Below are 19,710 nucleotides of genomic sequence, written 5' to 3' on the forward strand. Positions count from 1 at the left end.
AGATACGCAATGCTATGAGTACCGATGCAATGCTCAGTCATTTCTCCATGACCAAGAATGTGGTTTTACAAGTCGATGCCTCAGGTTTCGGACTGGGCGCTGTGTTGCTACAAGAGGATGAGGATGGTTTCTTGCGTCCTGTAGCCTATGCTTCCCGGGTTCTTACCGCTCCGGAAAAGAATTACTCACAAATCGAACGTGAGGCTCTTGCTTTGGTTTTTGGTGCGAATAAGTTTCGACAATACCTATTGGGCAAATCGTTCACACTCAGAACGGATCATAAGCCGTTGCTCTCACTATTTGATCCACACAATGCAGTGCCTACGCTTACATCAACCCGTTTAAAGAAATGGCGTTTGGTGTTATCCGCTTACGATTACCGGCTTGAATTTGTCAAGGGAAAAGAGAACATTTTCGCTGATTACTTGTCACGTAAACCAACCATGAATGTACCATCAGTTGAGGAGAGTGTTACGGAGGAAATCCTACACTTTGAAACGGAGAATATTCTCACTGCAGATACAGTAGCTACGGAAACTAGAAAGGATCCTACTCTTACTCAGGTTATGCAATACGTAAAATTTGGGTGGCCTGTTAATGTTGATACCAAATTGCAACCTTACTACTCACGGCGATTTGAGCTTACTGTACAAAATGGTGTACTGATATGGGATTCTCGTGTGGTTATTCCGAATTCCTTACAACACCTTCTATTGCAGGATTTACACTCAGAGCACACCGGAATTGTGCGTATGAAGAGAATGGCTAGGCAATATGTATGGTGGCCTGGTCTGGATAGTCACATTGAGAATACCGTGAAATTATGCAGGCTTTGCCAGGAGAATGCCAAGAAGCCAGCAAAGGACCACGGTTCTTGGTCCTGGCCAGCTGGGCCATGGAAACGTCTACACTTGGATTTTGCGGGTCCATTTCTGGGTACTATGTTCCTTGTATTGGTGGACTCGTATTCCAAATATATTGATGTCGTACCAATGAAATCTGCAACTACTCAGGGTGTAATTACAATGTTACGTTCTAATTTTGCTATTTTTGGCTTGCCGGAGCATGTGGTCACAGATAATGGCAGCCAATTCACGAGCGCAGAATTCAAGTCATTCTTATCCAGTAATGGCATCGTGCATACGCTCACGGCACCTGGGCATCCTGCCACTAACGGTTTGGCCGAACGCTATGTGGGACATTTCAAATCTAAAGTCAAGCTCCTGACATCAGAGACTGATTTGTCCTCTGCCTTGTACCGGTTCTTACTCACTCATCGCACTACACCTACGGTGAGTGGCAAGTCACCTGCAACTCTACTAATGAATCGTCAGCCACGAACAAGGTACGATCTACTACATCCGACTACTGCAGCCGCTTTGGATCAGCAAGTGCGTTCATTTCAACAGAATTGCTCGAATACTCCCGAGTATAGTGTTGGTGATGCTGTCTATGCACTGAATTTCAGCAATTATGGGTCGAAGTGGGTACCAGGCGTCGTTCTCAGTATTGTCAGCCCCATGAATTACCGTATTCAGGTTGACGAAGTGGTGTGGAAACGCCATCGGAATCAATTACGGCCTCGTTCCATCCCGGGTGCAATGATTCCCAGTCTGCAACCTCCAGCTGAAGTGGTGGATTCATCGTCTGTGCCGACTCCGCCTATGTCGGTACCACCAGCTGTGACATCTACGCCGCCGGATGAAACACCGGCTCAGTCAACAGCACCTTCTACTCAGGCACCTATAACGCCCGATCTGTCGGCTGCGCCGGCTCCTCATAGTTTGCCGAAACAGCCTGAGCGTACACAGCCCCGTCGAAATGTTGGTAAACCGTTGCGTTATCGTGATGGCTAAGTGTACAGTACATGTGCTGACCAGTCGTGACTGATACCGAACACTTTTTGTAATGTGGATTATGGCCTGGTTTGTGAATACTGATTCTGGACTTTTGAGATCATTCTATTCGCATGTGCATGTATTTCCTTGTACCGGTCTCTGCATAGTCTATTCGCTGTGCATGACAATTACATTAATCTAGACAGTGCTCTTGGCACATGTGCATGTTTGTCCGCATAATTTATTTTCTATAATGCATTCTGTTATGAGCACTGTCCCAGTGTCAGCAAATATTGATTGCATGCCTTTGTACATATTTCTGCTTGCTTTGTTGCTCCATATACCTCCGCTTTGTGGGGGAGGATTGCTATGTATACGTCATACTTCATAATATGATGACTCCTCTTTTCTCTATCATACTGAGCATGCGTCATAACAACATGGTCTTTTGTCCGTCACTACTCTATGAACTGTTTGTGTGTCTGTGAGGTCCGACACAACACTAATGTCCAAAATCTTGAGCAGATGATTGTTTTTCCAGCACCTTTGTTCATTTGAGTTGTGAGGGAAAGACATAAAGTTTCCTGTTAAAGATCATAGTAATGGAAGCACTTGCCTTGAACTAATGAATGGTGGGCTCTGATGCTCTCCATCGATGCAAACACACCACACAGGCATTAATTTGGCACTAAATGACTATCCAGGAAATACTTCAAAGTACTTCAAAAAGTATATGTAAGGAGGGGTAACTATGGAAAGGATTCGTAATTTACAATTGAGTCATATAGATACAGTGTAGCATTTCATAGATCTGCATGTGGCTTGTCAACAGATCTATGTGTGTATTTATATGTACATTTACTCGTGTACCCATCAGTCTTGGCAACGCTAACGAAGCCGGATGATCAGTTTGTTGCAAAAGCAAGGAAAGATCTTCTCTACGGATACTATGATAGGGTCATGGTAAGTCACTTAGGCTTCTAATCAGTATTTACCCAATGCCAGTATTAAATTCACGCCACATTGAACTGATGAAACACATGCATATTCCCCGGTTTATTGAATATAGATAGAACTGACCCATTCACAAAACTACAAAGCTTGGCATTGGATGCTAAAACACGTTTCAAAACTATGGATAGACGTACTCGAGCCTACTAAGTCCGATATGCTCTAGATACACCGAACACTGAATCACGCTGTTCCCTACTTGTATTAGACCCAGATCAACCCAAAATAGAGTGGGAAGAAGTAAAATGAAAATAGCAACCATGGCAACGTTTGTGCACCCGCACATGTTGTCCAGGCGTCAGGGGCCCAGCCTCCCCGATACGCAACAGCAACTGTCTATACAAACAGAGATTGCAATCAGTAGCATCTGATGTGAATGATGCAGGTAAGGGAAAGAAAGCAACTGCTGATCAGGCCATGGAGACAATAGGGACCTTTCGCATTTGCTACGAATCGAATGCGAAACGAAAGTTTGATTCGGCTCGTGATCGTTTCGTTGAAAACAGATTCAGGTTTCGCAAGTCGTCATGCAAATGTGCATGGCAATTACGAATACGGCCGGTAGCATGGCGTACGGGTATTTACACGCACATGTGCATGGATCATGGAATCAAGGGAAAAATGTGTACCTGGCAAAACATGTGTACCTGGCCAAATAAATGTGTACCTGACGGATTCGGAGTGCGCCACGAATGAAGAGGCTTCCATTCGTGAAAATGAGCTCTCCGCAGGGACTCTGACGAATCCTCGAACCCAGGTGACGAATCAGCATTCGTTTCGTATCCGTACGTGGGGTGCGAAAGGTCCCTAATATTTCCTTCCATGAGCCAGCAGCTCCACTGGGCTGTTGTCTGCATTGTGGCAATGGTCTGTGCCACTCATCCCTGGTTAGGATGGGGTCTTAGGACGTTTGATTTTGATATCATATGCAGCTGCTTCCAATTAACTCTGTCAGTTTCAGTCTTTTAAGGCAAGGGAGTGTTGTATGAATGTGTGGTTGTGGTTTCTTCCCGTGTCACGTATGTTATGCAGTTAGAGGAAAGTGCAATTTGTTCAATGCTAATCAAGGTTAAATTTTCCCAACAGAAAATCTCCTGGGTCTAGGGGCGCGTTTGGTTCATACAACCTAGAACAGGATTCACCGGAACAGCGCGTTTGGTTGGGACTGCACCTGTTCTGGGTCGGCCAAAACATGTTCTGCTTGATCCGGTCTCGAAACTGGATCAGACCGAGCAGTTTCACTTTTTCACAGTGAAACCTGGCGGGAACATCGATTTTGGTCCCAAATGATCATGTGCATACGCTTTTGGCTTGGACTCGTTGTGCCGTACAAAAAAGTGACCAGGTGACCCGTACACATTTAGAAGAATGCACCAAGTTTGGCACACTTTTTCACAAAAATGTGCTTTGTTTCTGGAGTACCGTTTGGTTGGCATGAGGCTGCTCCATGTGCGCCAGCTGTTCGATCCTGTTCTAGATCGTACCAACCAAACACACCCTAGGGCTTCCTAAAGGCATGTGATCTGCTTTTTTCGTGTTCAATGTTCCTTGTGATAGATGCTGACAAATTCTGCTGATGCTAAAGGTATGAACTAGCCGCTATTGCCATTGTGATCATTGTGAGCGATACCATTATTTGAAGGAGTCGGAGATCAGCATGAATATAACCATTGACAATTGATCCTGGGGCACATTTTATCAGCGATGCTAGGTGTTATCCCGTATTGAGCATCGTTGAAAGTTGAAACTCACAAATGGCCCTTTGTACCTGATTATTCTTACATGATGACCTAGTCAGAATGACCTTTGACTCTAAATATACCTAAAATAAGTTATAACATATTGTAATAAGTGTTTTCAATTCATTGCATTCCCAACTCATCACAACCACGCGCTCTTCAGCCGAACCATACAGACACCAGCAAGGACACTTCCGTTGAGAGATAATAATTATTGCTCCACGCCTCTAGACAGCTGTTTCGCTCCCTGTCGGAGCTCATCAGTAGAGGATGATAATGATGATAATGGAGGAATGATCATTCTTATACACCAGAAATGGCGCAAGTGCGCGCTTTCCACATATATCAATGGCATATGCAAGCTGCTAAAATGGTAAAGTGTGAGAACAGCGATAAATAATCATAATACGCGCTCATTGGTGGAGAAACACACCACACAGGCGACGAAATCTTACGCGGAATAATGATGCCAAAGGAAAGTACATGTATGTTGATTATTATGATGTTGCAATGTCCATGTATGCAGGCCAGCCCAGACTCACCGCCGAGATCCCCCAACGCGACAGGCTCGGTTGCCGTTCAGGATTCACACCGACCTGTCCGCCCGTCAACAGGATCGACAGCGGGAGGCCCCACTGATGCCGATGTCGATGCACACCAGGAAACTTGTAGTCGTGAGTGTGATACTAATAGGTCCATCGGCAACCACTGACAAACGAGAGGCCAGCTGGGGCATTCACTCCAGTCAGGGATGCTTGGTCGACGCTTCGTATCAGCAGCTCAGCTCATTTTGATCAAAAAGATGTTGCAGATGTGTCTTGCTTTTCTCCTTCCTTCTTCACCGACTCGTCTTGTCATCTCTCCTTCTTTCTTCACCGACTCTTCGTGTCCACTCTGCTCTGCCACTAACGGCGCATTAAAACTTCAGAACTATTATATTTAGTTCTGAAGTTTTAATGCGCCGTTAGTGGCAGAGCAGAGTGGACACGAAGAGTCGGTGAAGAAAGAAGGAGAGATGACAAGACGAGTCGGTGAAGAAGGAAGGAGAAAAGCAAGACACATCTGCAACATCTTTTTGATCAAAATGAGCTGAGCTGCTGATACGAAGCGTCGACCAAGCATCCCTGACTGGAGTGAATGCCCCAGCTGGCCTCTCGTTTGTCAGTGGTTGCCGATGGACCCATTAGTATCACACTCACGACTACAAGTTTCCTGGTGTGCATCGACATCGGCATCAGTGGGGCCTCCCGCTGTCGATCCTGTTGACGGGCGGACAGGTCGGTGTGAATCCTGAACGGCAACCGAGCCTGTCGCGTTGGGGGATCTCGGCGGTGAGTCTGGGCTGGCCTGCATACATGGACATTGCAACATCATAATAATCAACATACATGTACTTTCCTTTGGCATCATTATTCCGCGTAAGATTTTCGTCGCCTGTGTGGTGTGTTTCTCCACCAATGAGCGCGTACTATGATTATTTATCGCTGTTCTCACACTTTACCATTTTAGCAGCTTGCATATGCCATTGATATATGTGGAAAGCGCGCACTTGCGCCATTTCTGGTGTATAAGAATGATCATTCCTCCATTATCATCATTATCATCCTCTACTGATGAGCTCCGACAGGGAGCGAAACAGCTGTCTAGAGGCGTGGAGCAATAATTATTATCTCTCAACGGAAGTGTCCTTGCTGGTGTCTGTATGGTTCGGCTGAAGAGCGCGTGGTTGTGATGAGTTGGGAATGCAATGAATTGAAAATATGGCCGAAAGCTCTGTCGCAATATTTAGTTCTGTAATAAGTGTGTTATACTAAGACAGTACAATACTCACTATTTGTATTTTCCGCTCTTTTACCATAGCAATGAGTTCCCATCAAGTATAGAAGAGCGAATGCTCCAGTGGTTCTCTAGTTGCAGTCTTCGTTGTTGTTTACTAACAATATGTATCTGGCTGAATGTGGTTCCGCACAGAGCGATACTAGTATCATCTACACATACTTTCTCTCGTCCACTCTAGGGAAGGAATTGCTCAGAAACAGCGTTGTTCCAAAGTTATTGACGATGAGCTGCCAAGAGTGTCACTGCGTCCCATCGCTAGTCGAGGTAAAAGTGTGTTTTAGAATAGCATATCAACCACGTACACTGTATTCAGCAGGTCAAGCACTACAACTTTTGTTCAGAAAAAAGCATGGCTTGAACAGTCCAGTCATTTGTTTGGATACCTGTAATGTTTAAAGTAGAAAGATATTGAAGGACACACAGAAATTATGAAATGAGAAAAGGTGCAATCTAAAATGTGTGGAATGGCTTTATCACTCTGTTCTTCTATTTACGAGTACACTACTCAATCTGTGGACTAGTAGTGCACTGTGTACTTTTTTAAAGGTCGGTTACTCGCAACAATCAAGCTCGCACCTTTCTTTCTTATAAGTATCGCCCAAGTCGTCGCCATGTACTTTTACATGAAGATTAAATTCTGATACTAACTTAGGTGCTATGTACGTGAGCCCAGGTGCAGGACATTCCAAGATCAGTACTTCTCAGGGAGTGTTTAGGAGCGGTATTGGTATTCTTATACAGTCAGACCTCGCATAACCGCACACATCCGTTTTCCACAAAAATATCCGGATAGGCGAGGGAACCGGATAATCGAACACACATACTGTATGTAAGCATGGCATATGCTGTACATTTGTAACCAACTATTTTCTTCCGGATGGCGAGGGATCCGGATAAACGAGGACCGGATAAGCGAGGTCTGACTGTAGCACAATAATTACCACAGGATGGCACTTACAAGATTAACAGCGTAAATTGAGATGATAATTCGATTGCTTGTTTGTTTCCTGTAGGGCATGAAAGTTGTCAACTCTCTGCTTCAGTGTTGCCCAATTCCATCCTTGCACAGCCTGAGCGCCAATCAAGGCGTCAAGAGCAGCCTGTAAGCTTACCACCCCGTGACTTGCCCTGTACTATGAGTGCTATTACCTACTGTTCTTGGGCTTTTTTTGTTATCAGATACATTACGGTTAAAGGGGAAGTTAAGGCAAAAATTAAAATTTCACCAGTTGTAGTCTTCGGGGTGCTGAGTCGAATGGTCTTGGTCCGAGAAAGCTGAGACGCTCCCTTCCTACTTGAATCCCAATCGAACTCGCGCACTTCCACCGAAACTGGGTGACTGCGCCCTACTAGATGGGGATTTGTATGCAAAATATCACTAAAAGCGCCATTTCGTTCTTATAAAAGCACGGATGACCGCGATTGGCCCATATGTTTTAGTCTTTTGGACGCTGAGTCGACTGGTTTTGGTCCGAAAAGGCTGCGATGCAGCGTTCCTCCTTTATTCCCAATCGAACATGGTTGAAGAAGCGGTCACGTGCTCCTGTGTGCCCAAATCACCTGGTCACCACGCCAGCAGGCGACAACTTTCACACCAAGGTTCAACTCGAGTTCAACTCGAGTGACAGGACTGCACCCAAAAAAGGTCAAACAGGCTAGTAAGTTGTACCCTGCAGGCACGGTGACCAGGTGACTGGTGTACGCAGGAGCACGTGACCGCTTGTTCAACCATGTTCGATTGGGAATAAAGGAGGAACGCTGCATCGCAGCCTTTTCGGACCAAAACCAATCGTCTCAGCGTCCAAAAGACTACAACATATCGGCCAATCGCGGTCATCCATGCTTTTATAAGAACGAAATGGCGCCTTTAGTGACATTTTGCATACAAATCCCCATCTAGTAGGGCGCAGTCACCCAGTTTCGGTGGAAGTACGCGAGTTCGATTGGGATTCAAGTAGGAAGGGAGCGTCTCAGCTTCCTCGGACCACGATCATTCGACTCAGCACCCCGAAGACTACAACTGGTGAAATTTTAATTTTTGCCTTAACTTCCCCTTTAAGCGGGATTCACAGAAGCTTTTTTTGCGATGCGACACGCGATGCGACGCGATCTGCGACGGACGCGTACGATGCGAACTCGCGAAATGCGACTCTTACCATTCACAGAAGAAGTCAGCGATGCGACAAAGTCTTGCTGATTTGGTTACGTCACCATGATATTCGCGCGGTTTGGTACAACTTGTACAGTCGACCTACCCTTATAACGATAACCTCTATAACGATATTACCCTTATAACGATATTTTTCTGCCAAACCAAATCACTCCATTGACTAGTGCATACAATGCCTTACCTCTATAACAATATTGCTAAACGATATTACCCCTATAACGATATAAAATGGGCTGACCAATCGACATTTTCCATTTTATAACAATATCTAGCAGGGAATATGTAGAGCCTACTATCCAGGTAGGGCAAGCTTCACTTGATAAGTCGTTGGGACATGACGAAATGCAATGGGGCACCAGTGGGCACCTTGCTGTGCACATAATGTGCATGTATGTCAGTTGTTTATGCTGTGAAGAGTGTAATAAATGAACAAAATCCATGCATTATGACGTATGTGTATGAAATGAACCAGTTACCCCTATAACAATATTACCCTTATAACAATATTTCTTGGTGTGGCGCAAATATCGTTATAAGGGTAGGTCGACTGTACAAATTTATAAGCAACTCTTGAACCTTTGTACAACTTTGCTGTAGAAAAGGTCAAAATCGTACGCCAAATCGCTTGTCGCATCGCAAAAGTTGAGCCAAGCTCAACTTTTGCGATGGCCTGCGATGGCCCAGTTGCGGCAGTTGCGTGGGGTGTGACATGGCTGCGATTTGGGGTTTTCCCGGTTTCGCGTCTGTCGCATCGCGTGTCGCATCGCAAAAAAGCTTCTGTGAATCCCGCTTTAGAAGCCATACAATTATGGATGATTGACAAATCATCACCATGTGTTCCAATGTTTATGTCCCTCCAGACTGTCCATGGGCCAGAAACTTTCTCTTTTGGGAGGTAAGCTGGGCAACTTTTTGTTAGGAGCAATAGTAGTGCATGTAGTAGGCGGGTAATGTACCCATTGTATTGCACGGGGAGTGCTAGCTAAAGTAGCTGGGAATTTTATAATAAAGGCTGAAGTTCCTGTTTCTTGTGCTGATGTCATAATGGTAGAGAAGCATAGTGTGTCCTTGCTATTGAGTTCTCGGCATTATGTGACTGTACCTGTTGGAGTGTTGTACATTGAACCATTTTTACGCTTTCCTTTGCAGATATGGAACTCCAGATGGGATTTGTAGAAGGAATCTTCCGCTTGACGACCCGGGAAGAGCGAGAGCGATTGGGCAGTCACTGTTTCCATTATGAACGCATAACTGGCCACTTCCTGAGCATCAAGGATACGGAGTTTGAACCGGTAGGTAAATAGGAAAAGGCTGTATGAACTACGGTATCAAGGTACAATTATAGTACAACTCCTAATGGCTTTCTTAGCTCATTATGCCTGGGATAGCTCTCTCTCTCTCTCTCTCTCTCTCTCTCTCTCTCTCTCTCTCTCTCTCTCTCTCTCTCTCTCTCTCTCTCTCTCTCTCTCTCTCCCCCCTCTCTCTCCCTTCTTTAAATCCTCTTACTACTCTGACCTGCTGATTTTGACGTTCTTGCATTCAGGACTGTAGGCGCTTTCTCAATGCACTCAATGGCTCTATGGCGAACAGCAGCAAAAGGTATGCTAACAGGTTGCTTCTGAATATTCTCGCCCGGTGTGAATGTGAGCACCCCAGTAAAAATGCCATCAGATGCGTATCCCTAATTCGGTTTGTTTGCCTTGTCGATACCTCTGTGCACTGCGGACAGGGTTATTACACTGCCGTGCTGTTCAGCCTATGTTGGTGACGTTCAGGTAAGCTGGAAGGAAGCCTTACATGGTCCCATGCAGTCAAGGCTGATTAGGGTGATATTCAGAATCATGGTCATAGTGCAAATGACATGTTTGTTGAGGTATGTACATCTTCAGCGATTGTGAAGTCGATCTACTTTCAGGTCAAGTGCTATTGTTTTGGTCATCTGGGCATAAGCCGGATGATTTTGACCCAGATAACACATCTTTCATAAGACACCACTGTAATACACTTCTGTTATGGAAGCCAGTTGAAGTTTCTGGTTCATTTCTGTGTTCCGCTTTGCTGCTAACTGGACAACTAACAGCTGCAGCGACCAAAAGACAAAGGCTTGAGCGACTTCTGGGTGGATTTCAACCCAAGAAGTCTGTCCATGACATTATTTATCCAAGACACGGCTGTAGAGGTGAGTGGCCGTGTTGATATCAATTCTCAGCTTGATCTGGCTATAAGCTTGATTACGTGACCGGCTATTACACGATTACTATGCAGCAATCCTGGACGTGCTTCGTATAGAGCACACAGGGCAATCTGCCGCCCTACATGTAGGCTGTACGCTATGGGTCACACAGGCATAGTGCATAACCAAGTACAAGTCTTCGGAAAGAATATTGAGGGTGCACCTCCTTTTCCAGGGTTCAAGGAACCACTGGTCCCCATTAGCAAACTGCCCAAGCTATCTCACCTGCTGCTGTCCGACTTTACATGCATTGTTTCATTAGTTATCTGCTGGCTTCTTGTGCTCTCGTGACATTTAGAGTGATGTTTGGGATACGGTAGCTGTGTGCAAAGAGAATGTCAAATCATTTCACCTGACTGGTAAGCGCATCTTGACGTACACACTAGAATTCCCACGGGATCCCCATACAATGGTAGCACATGTTAGGTGATCAGAAATGTCAGCTGCAGACTTGGTGCACGTGCGTGCGTGCGTGTGTGTGTGTGCGTGAGTGTGTGTGTGTGTGTGTGTGTGTGTGTGTGTGTGTTTGTTGGGGAGGGGAGAGCTATCAACCACATCATGCTCATCAAATTTGGAGAGTTGGTATAGCCGACAAGATTACCAACAGCTTGCACCCAATCGGCATGGTCTCCATCATGCTAGAAGTGCATTGTGATATGTATATCCGTGATTGATTTTATGAGTCATTCCAGTTCAGCGTGGAAGTGAACCCAAAATGTTAAAAAGATCTGCCCCTGAATATGTATGAGTAACTGTGTTCTGGTAACGCACTGGGAACGTAAGGTATGTAATGCATCACAGAACGTCACCAGTGAACACTCATGACTTTAGATAGACAAGCTTTTCTGATTTCAATGCAGGAATGCTACCAGAAAACGGAAAGTCAAATTGAAAACCAATAGAGTCAGTGTTGAAAATGTCAAACCTTCGTAAGGGTCTAGCCTCGGATTGGTTAAAATGCAAGTGCATAGGCAGCTACTCTTCAGCACAAAGCACAACTCAATTCAATTTTATCAATGCAGCCAACGGCATAATAATTCTCAGGTTTTGAAACTTCTGGTTGCCTATAACTTACCCCTAATAACTGTATATGTTCCAGAGGGAATCAATGAAGGTCATCAGCTAACTATCCAGCTCTCGGAAGCCCTGACACACATATCTAACAGCCACCAGGTCAAGATATTCTTGAAGAAGGAGTGTATCCTCAAATGTGCCATAGCTCTATGTCTGTATGTGTATGGTATTCGCACCAAAACTAGTCCCACAAGGTGAGCCACCACAAAATAACACTGCCATCAATTCACGTGGGTTGTCATGGGCTGCTCTTCTAATAGTCGTAACACCGAGCTCTACGCGTTACCAAAGAACGTGTCTGATCTAACTTTTTCATTTGTGTCGTAGTCTAGGATCTCGCCATTAGATTCACTCCTACCGGAGAGTGGTTCCTCAAGCTTCATGAATGCCACATCATCACCGTCAGCACCTGTCGGAGGTAACGGGGCAATGTCGAAGGGATGAACTGAAATCTGACGGGGTGCCTGGCCCAGACCTCTGCTTGGACATGGGCTTCGTTTCAGTTTGGCCCTATGAAACCGATTAGACAGACACAAGGACATGTAAAACCATACAAAAATTACTTGGACATGTTAAATGGGGAGCATTACAGGTTAACATTGCAGCTCATAATTAGCATGCAGGAGACATCGAGATGGCAAATGAGATTACGAAACCCAGTGCGTTAGTAGTGATGAGGCTCATCCCATCACTTGCTGGTGAGCTGATCTACTCATCTCCCACCGCTTTAGGAGCTGCATCTGCACCTTGATCCTTGATGGGTGGTGGCGTTCCTACTGATGCGGAAAACTCGGCCTCTAGCCGAGTCTGACGCGAACCGTGAATTTTTTTCTTTTTTCTTTATAGAAACAATTTGTACTGGATCATATGTATCCCAAACGTTGCCAGAAAATCAACACTGTCGTTCTTAACTTAGACTGTGGCGTTCTTCGGCGCGTGGCTGTACTGTAGGTGCCGCATCATGTGGGAGGTCAGGATACTCAATGCATGTGACCTCAGCACAGAAAACGGACTTTCCCTTACCTTTGCCAAGGCTACAGGTGCAAATCCAGGCTACATCCAGTGTTTATGTGACCCCCACCCTCTGCATGCCGTTTTCTTTCAGAACCCTGGGAACCGGCGGAACACAACTAAGAACCAATCCTAAGTAGAAGGGGGTGCTTTAAGATTATGCTGTAACGTCTGCTAGAGACATACATGTACATGCCCAGTGTATAAGATGTAGCTCGCAAACCACACTCGCAGAAGTGGGTGCTTGCATTGCGAACTCTACATAAAATACTAATGCTACAAAACATTTTTTTAACACTATTAGTCATGCCTAACAGAAATATGATGCAATCGGGTGTCTCAAAACGAGAACTGGGGTACAGAAATGACTTGCACTACATGCATGACACCCACTGAGGCCTTCAGCATCCTTCGTTTTTAGTTCAGGGCTCACCACGACCATACAAAATTCAAAAAGCGTCGACCACCATTTTGAAAAATGGCGATTGCCGCGCAGGCCAGCATTCGTGCAGTCATAGCGGCTATGCACCCGAGTTCGTGCTGATCAATGTACAGCGATGTACAGTAGAGTTGTAAAATATTTTACGATTCATCCCTGGTCTAGTCTGTACGGCGAAGGGCCAGTGCTGAAGAGAATCTTGTTGTTTGATGCCGGGAAAGACACGAGGAGAAGACGTCCTTTCTCCAAGCCATCTTAGTCATTTTTCTCAATCTGCTGGTGCATGCCGACCAAGATATGTCCGTGAGATACTGGTGAACTGGAGTCCTGGCATCTACACGATGTTGCCGCTCCTAGCTAACCAATGTTGTCAGTAGAACTCAGCGTTTCCTGATCACGGCTCGGCACAGTCTTTTCTGTTCGACCTCGCAGCTTTCACCCTGCGAGTGTGGAGTTTTCCTGGCCACAAATGAATTCTGGCCACTGCTAAGACCGACTCATTTCAAATGCATTTGCATAATATAATCCTGCATGGACGAAATTACCAACCCCAGGTGTCCTCCTAACTTTCAAGTTCAAGCACTTTAGACAAAGCGTAATTGAAAAACCAGTATTACAGTCTGTGGGACTTCCACAATAGGTGGATTCCATGATACAGCCAGGCTTACCAGAGTAGACGAAGTATCAAAGCCAAAAGAGCAACTCCGGCACAAGTGAGCACTATGGCAACAACCACACCGCTTGAAATACCTCCTGGAGCAGAAAGAAGAATCAAGAATACCCAGTAAAGGACTGTAAAGACCAGTTGGACGTACAGGTGAATTTTAACCTTAGAAAGAACTCTACCAAAGTTAGGAGCACCACATGAAATAGGTGTGAATCGAAACTACCGGCACAGAAAATTCATTTAGTGCAATGTAGATACAATCAACTCCTGATATAACGAACAACATTGTGCAGGAGAATTAGTTCATTACGGCCGAAGCTCGTTATAGCAGAAATGCACTCACACTATGCAAACAGAAAGTCATGACTGGCAAGTGGCCCATGACTGTGTGAGTACACTTGGTGTACATGTGGCACTTCAAGGTATGGTTCGTAATGAAAAGGGTTCGCTACAAAGGGTCAATTTGGTATGGGTTCAAACAGGGACATGGACAAATGGTTCGCTATATCACGAAGTTCGCTATATGCGAGTTCGTTATAAGTGGAGTCGACTGTAGATACCCAAGGTAAATAGCTTCAGGCAGATGAAGGCAAGGGCCGAAAGACACTTTCTGTTTTCCCCGTTTGATGCTGTCAACAACAACAATATGTGCAACCCAGGAAAAAACATGGTAACAGGCCTGTAATTTGTCACACAGCCCAGCAAGATACTGTTTGCAGTAACTCTGTGAAGATAGAGATGGATGATAACCTTGTTGATAATGATGGCTTACCGCTTTCAGATTGCGCTCGGTGTTGACTTTGGCTCGGGGTCGCCATCTCCGTGTTACGACTGTTCGTGACAGTTGGGGTCACAGTTGTGCCTGTTGTATCCACATAGGAGGTATGGTATGTTGTAGGTGCTGCTGTTGGTATTCTAGTGCAGGGGACATTGGTAGTGGTTGAAGGCAAGGGTGAAGCTGCAGGGCAGATGTTCGGAGCACCCGGCGTTGTACCGGTGTTGACAAATGCCAATGTATTCCGAGGCTGAGACGAGTGACATCTGGAAAGGGAAAACCTCGTTCTCTCGACAATAAGCTCCTGGCATGGCAGCAGAAGATCAAGAAGTTGCTCAGGTTGTTGCTGAATAAGTCTGCGAGCATGGTAGACAACTGCATCCACCAAGTACTCAGATGGAGGAAGGGCTGCTTGTGCTGAAAGAGTTATCCAGGAAGGCGGCACTTGGTAAATAGCTATACCACTGGTTCTATCTGGGAGATTGCTTAGCAGTTGCAAATCACGGCTGCATCTACAACCTTCAGCACCAAGGACAAAAAGACCATTAGAGTTTGTTGTGTACCCCTCAAGTGTGTATGCAGCAGAAATAGTCGGCGTCGGCAGTCCCTGGTATATGACGAGCTGTAGATCATCGAGGGGTGAGTTTGGTTCACCACGTAGCTCGATGTATTCTGCTGCATCAATAGGCCCTCGTTGATTGGCATCAATTTCGTTGATGAGCATGTTTGAAGGAGTAGGGTAATTGACTTTACTCCCACAGTCGTTTGGTAGTCCCGCAGTTGGTCTTGCAAGAACTGTCCTCACATCTCCATTGAAATAATTAGAACACGTACTAACACTCATATCAACGATCGAATTGACTTCTCGCCCAGTGTCAGATTGAGCTATTGTGAATATGCTTACAGGTACATCCATAGGGTACCGTTTAAGGATGATAAGTCTTGCAGATAGAGGATCAAAGGATTCGATTAGAGCTGAATTACCAAGCACAGCTCTGGTCGCCAGTGAGAAGAACCCCGAGCTGCTTGTAGTAAAGTTTAGCAAGGGGTATTCTTTCAACGTTCTCCCTTGTTTATCGGTAATCACCAATGTGTATTGTGCTAGAGGAATTTCGTTTCCTTTGTCGTTGAATAGTTCTATGAATTGGGAAGAGACAAGAGAGCTAGTGGACGGGATGGCGTTGACTTCATTGATGGACACATTCCCGCAGAGATTTGGCTCCCTTGGAGTCCTTTGGCTTGACACAAAAGCGCCTTGATACTGCACCGCTATCCCTGTGCCAAAGCATCGGCTTAGTGAAAATCCAGCAGGGGCATACAAGTGAGCTCTGTTGCCATTTGCAGTTGTCCGGTATTGCACTTCATCCAGTGATACACCATTCTGCAGTACTTGTATGGAACCACTGCTTCCAAAAGACATTGGAGCAGTGACAACGTCAGCATCAGGATAAGAGCCCACTGTAAGGAAACCAGCTAGATCTGTGTTGTACTGCGACAGGTCTACTACAAAGATGGTATCATCCACTCGTATCTTAAGAGAAACTCCAGACAGTAAGATGAGCCCAACACCGCCATCAGAAATTTCAATGTAGCTAATAGATGATCCTGGGAGTACTTCAGACAGGACTAGAGTACTAAGCAGTGTAGGTGATTGTGTACCACTACGTGTACAGTTATTCTGTGACCCGGGAGTGATTGTAGTAACTTGGAAAGCATCTTGATGCAGGCGCCGCAGTGATTCACATCGACTCAGTGACACCTCAATATTACTGCTCCGCCTGACAAGATCTCTTTCCTGAAGTTGTCTCTGGCCGGGCAACAAAACTGAAAGTAGCTCCGAGTCCACCTCTCTACCCCGGCTGTATACGATGGCATCCAGCAAACCACTCCTTGTTGGAACAGATTCATTCAACCAAGCACTTGGTTCCGATGAATTAGGCAATAGGGTTGAGTACAGTGCCACCGCATCTGGACCATTGCCGATGAAATGGTCACACACAACTAGATCTGGAGTGGGAAACACCTGCTCGGAGCCAATGACAAAATACCCTTCAAAGTTTGTTCTGTATGCCGACAGATCAATTGCAGAGTAGGCACGATTGTCTGGCCAGGATCCATCGAAGAAAACTATGGTAATGCCTGACAAGCTGGTGTTTCCTCGACCTCCATCGTACAGCTCCACAAACTCTTCTGTGTCCAGCTGTGGCGAGTCAGCACTGAGTTCATTGATCACAATGCTGCTTTCAACAACGGGAGGAGTCAATGGATTCTGCATCTTGGTGTCGCTGGGGAACCCAGGGCATGGCACATCATTGGCACCAGCTGGGTTATATGCAGTACAGTTGTTTTCATAGCCAGGTGTAGGTAGAGTGAGGATTAGAGATTCAAATGGGACAGATGAACTGGGGCACCTGCTAATGGCCAAGTCAACTAATGCACCAGATACGTACGCATCCACTTCATGCACTATGCCATTGAGAGGTGACAGGGTGTTCTCCAGAAATGGATTTCCTCTGGGAGAGAATTTGTTGTAGACAACTGCATCCACTAGTCTTCGGCTATGGGCCTGGGTTCCAAGCGGAAATTCTTCTGCTGTTCCCAAGTACAATGCGACTGCATCGGGATTGTCTCTCTGGTCGCCATTCTGCAGGAACGTTCCTTCAATAATGAGATCTGGGCTGGGAATTACTTCAGTCATACCAATTACAAAATAACTGCCGTTTGTCCGATATCCGTTCAAGGAAATTGACCTATACGATAGTCCAGTGCGACCGTCGTAAAGTACAATGACGTAATTGTCCAATGCATACAATGCACTGAGTGTAGTATTACTAGTATTAGCGGCTTCAGGAGTCGTACTTGTAGCATTGCTTGTATCCACTCGAGCTCCGCCAGATACTTTCAATTCGATGTACTCGGATGTGTCTTCACCTGGTTGGTGGGAATTTACCTCATTAATTTTAATGTTGTCGGTAGTGTACGCTCTCCTGACTGTCACCGCTATCGTCAGCAGAAGCAGCAGAGCGGCCGGTGATCGAAGCCGCATTATTCCGAGAAGCACGCACACTTTCCAGGAAGAGTGCACTGCTCCTATTTGGACGTTCAATACAAGTCTTCCACCTTGTGTTGCTTTGCTCCTGACCTATCCAAGTCGGAACTTCGCGTCTCCGGAAAGCCAACTGCCGGCAAGACCAGTCAAAGACCTGAGGTGAAAGCACACTGCTAAGGCTCTTTACTTACTAGTTTTCTGTGCGCGAAGTTCGGAACTGATTATTGTTATGAGTTCAGTTGGCCTTGCACTACCTCAGTACCTGCGCCTAGTTTTCCGTGTAGGACCGTGACAGGAACGGTCGACAGTGACAGAGTCACAGAGTGTGAGTTGTTTACCTAACTCCTTGTGTCACACCGGGCGCTGGTACGATGATACAGCTGTAGTGTAGGCATAGCACAGTACGTACATATATCCGTAGATCTACACGGGTGCCTGCAGGCTGCAGCCAAGTGATTGGTCGACCAGTTCGAGTGCAACTCGGTCTCCGAACTCCAAATCGATCAGTCTTCGAAGCTCCTATGTAGTAGATGGAGCAGTGCAGTGTCGATGTCATGTCCCGATCGGCCTTTTTCCGGGACCACGCCGCTGGGTCTACTCGCGATCCGACTTTCTACACCACACTGGCCGCTGTTGCAGTTGGGCACCACTGCACCGTCACGGATCACGGACTACAAAACTCCTTTATGAAAGTCGAAAGATGATAGTTGTCGCGGAGCTAGCTGGCTACGGTATGTACATGTTCTCGACGCCGTCGTCGAAACGAGGAACCGCACCATAAAAATGTAAATGGTTTATACATGACAGTGTACTAGTAACTAGTATTAGTATTACTTAGCTATGATCTTACTTCTTAGTACGGTAGGTCAATGATCCTGCGTCACACTGGTAGATCTACCGGTATACAGTCATGGTGACCGCTGTTGGCACTGGCAGCAGCTGAGCTCCAGAGTCGAAGTTCGAAGGGATACAAGTACACCATGGTACACACCACAGCCAGTAGCTGGAGGCTGGAGCAGTATACTAGTAGTAGTACTAGTAGACATGGTAGAGGGGATCCGGATAATGAAGGGAATCATAGGTACAGTTCTTGTCATGTGACAGTTCCCTGAGATCAGATCGCGCATACATAATCATTGATAATACTAGTAACTGAATCACCCAACTAACTAACTTCCCAAGTCCCCATGTCAGTGGCTTGCAACTGGAATGGCAGTGTAAAAATAGTTGTCGACTGAGTACTGTAGCAGCACCTGATTTGATAAGTTAGTTACATGCAATAGTGCAATCTTGCTGATGTTAGATACAATGTACATGATATGAGGTGCCAGCACGCCTGCCCAAAACAAAGTTAGTTACTTCAGATGGATCATTTTGTTACCATACATGTACCATGCATGTACATGATTGTACTAGTAGCTCCAGTCCCCCCCCCCCCCCCCCCCCCTGATTGTGCACAATATGCAATGGAGCAGATTCCCATCCATGATCCATGTTCATACCTCCCAGGTATACACCATGTACAGAGACAATGCTATTACAGTGGAGATTGGATATAACGACCTTGGGTATAATGACAAATCGAGTTTAGCGACACAATTCTGTTGCCCAAGTCGTTTAGCAAGTCCTTTTTGTACCTTATAGATCGGGTATAACGGATCGGCCAAGAGCGCAATGTGGTGGTGTGGTGTATTGGGTATAACGGCCTCGAAAATAACGACAAATCGAATTTACTGACACTTTTTGGTGCCCGAAGACCTTAAAAACAGTGAAAATACATCGGATATAACGACTTTCCTCTTGTATCAGGCAGACTGGCATGTCTGGAACATGGTATAAAGGCTGTGCCACGTGCCCGGACCTCC

The 19,710-nt window shown here is 45.8% G+C and overlaps 2 protein-coding genes across 3 annotated transcripts in view; one reads left to right on the forward strand and one right to left on the reverse strand.

Moving 5' to 3' along the window:
- LOC135805090 (synaptonemal complex protein 2-like) overlaps positions 1–19,710 on the forward strand; it is a 43,313-nt gene that overhangs the window by 5,030 nt on the left and 18,573 nt on the right. For both annotated transcript variants that reach the window (XM_065319083.1, XM_065319084.1), the window contains exons 4-14: positions 2,716–2,801; positions 4,407–4,434; positions 6,606–6,691; positions 7,441–7,529; positions 9,458–9,492; positions 9,747–9,889; positions 10,141–10,196; positions 10,327–10,372; positions 10,678–10,776; positions 11,129–11,189; positions 11,930–12,028. In XM_065319083.1, the coding sequence (XP_065175155.1) occupies positions 2,716–2,801; positions 4,407–4,434; positions 6,606–6,691; positions 7,441–7,529; positions 9,458–9,492; positions 9,747–9,889; positions 10,141–10,196; positions 10,327–10,372; positions 10,678–10,776; positions 11,129–11,189; positions 11,930–12,028 (828 nt within the window). The remainder of the gene's footprint in view (positions 1–2,715; positions 2,802–4,406; positions 4,435–6,605; positions 6,692–7,440; positions 7,530–9,457; positions 9,493–9,746; positions 9,890–10,140; positions 10,197–10,326; positions 10,373–10,677; positions 10,777–11,128; positions 11,190–11,929; positions 12,029–19,710) is intronic.
- On the reverse strand, positions 11,657–18,419 carry LOC135805092 (uncharacterized). Its single transcript, XM_065319085.1, has 3 exons — positions 14,794–18,419; positions 14,023–14,107; positions 11,657–12,414 (listed from the first exon to the last, which is right to left on the reverse strand). The coding sequence occupies exons 1-3, from the start codon at positions 17,840–17,842 to the stop codon at positions 12,180–12,182; spliced, it is 3,369 nt and encodes a 1,122-aa protein (XP_065175157.1). The 5' UTR covers positions 17,843–18,419; the 3' UTR covers positions 11,657–12,179.

This window comes from Sycon ciliatum, chromosome 1, assembly GCF_964019385.1.
Source record: "Sycon ciliatum chromosome 1, ocSycCili1.1, whole genome shotgun sequence".
Taxonomy (NCBI): Eukaryota; Metazoa; Porifera; class Calcarea; order Leucosolenida; family Sycettidae; genus Sycon; species Sycon ciliatum.

Coding starts and splice junctions, on each gene's coding strand:
- LOC135805092 (XM_065319085.1), bottom strand. CDS start 17,842: ATGCGGCTTCGATCACCGGCCGCTCTGCTGCTTCTGCTGACGATAGCG. Junction 14,108..14,793: donor CCGAGCGCAATCTGAAAGCG/GTAAGCCATCAT, acceptor TTTCTGCTCCAG/GAGGTATTTCAAGCGGTGTG. Junction 12,415..14,022: donor TTGATACTTCGTCTACTCTG/GTAAGCCTGGCT, acceptor TCGGTTTCATAG/GGCCAAACTGAAACGAAGCC.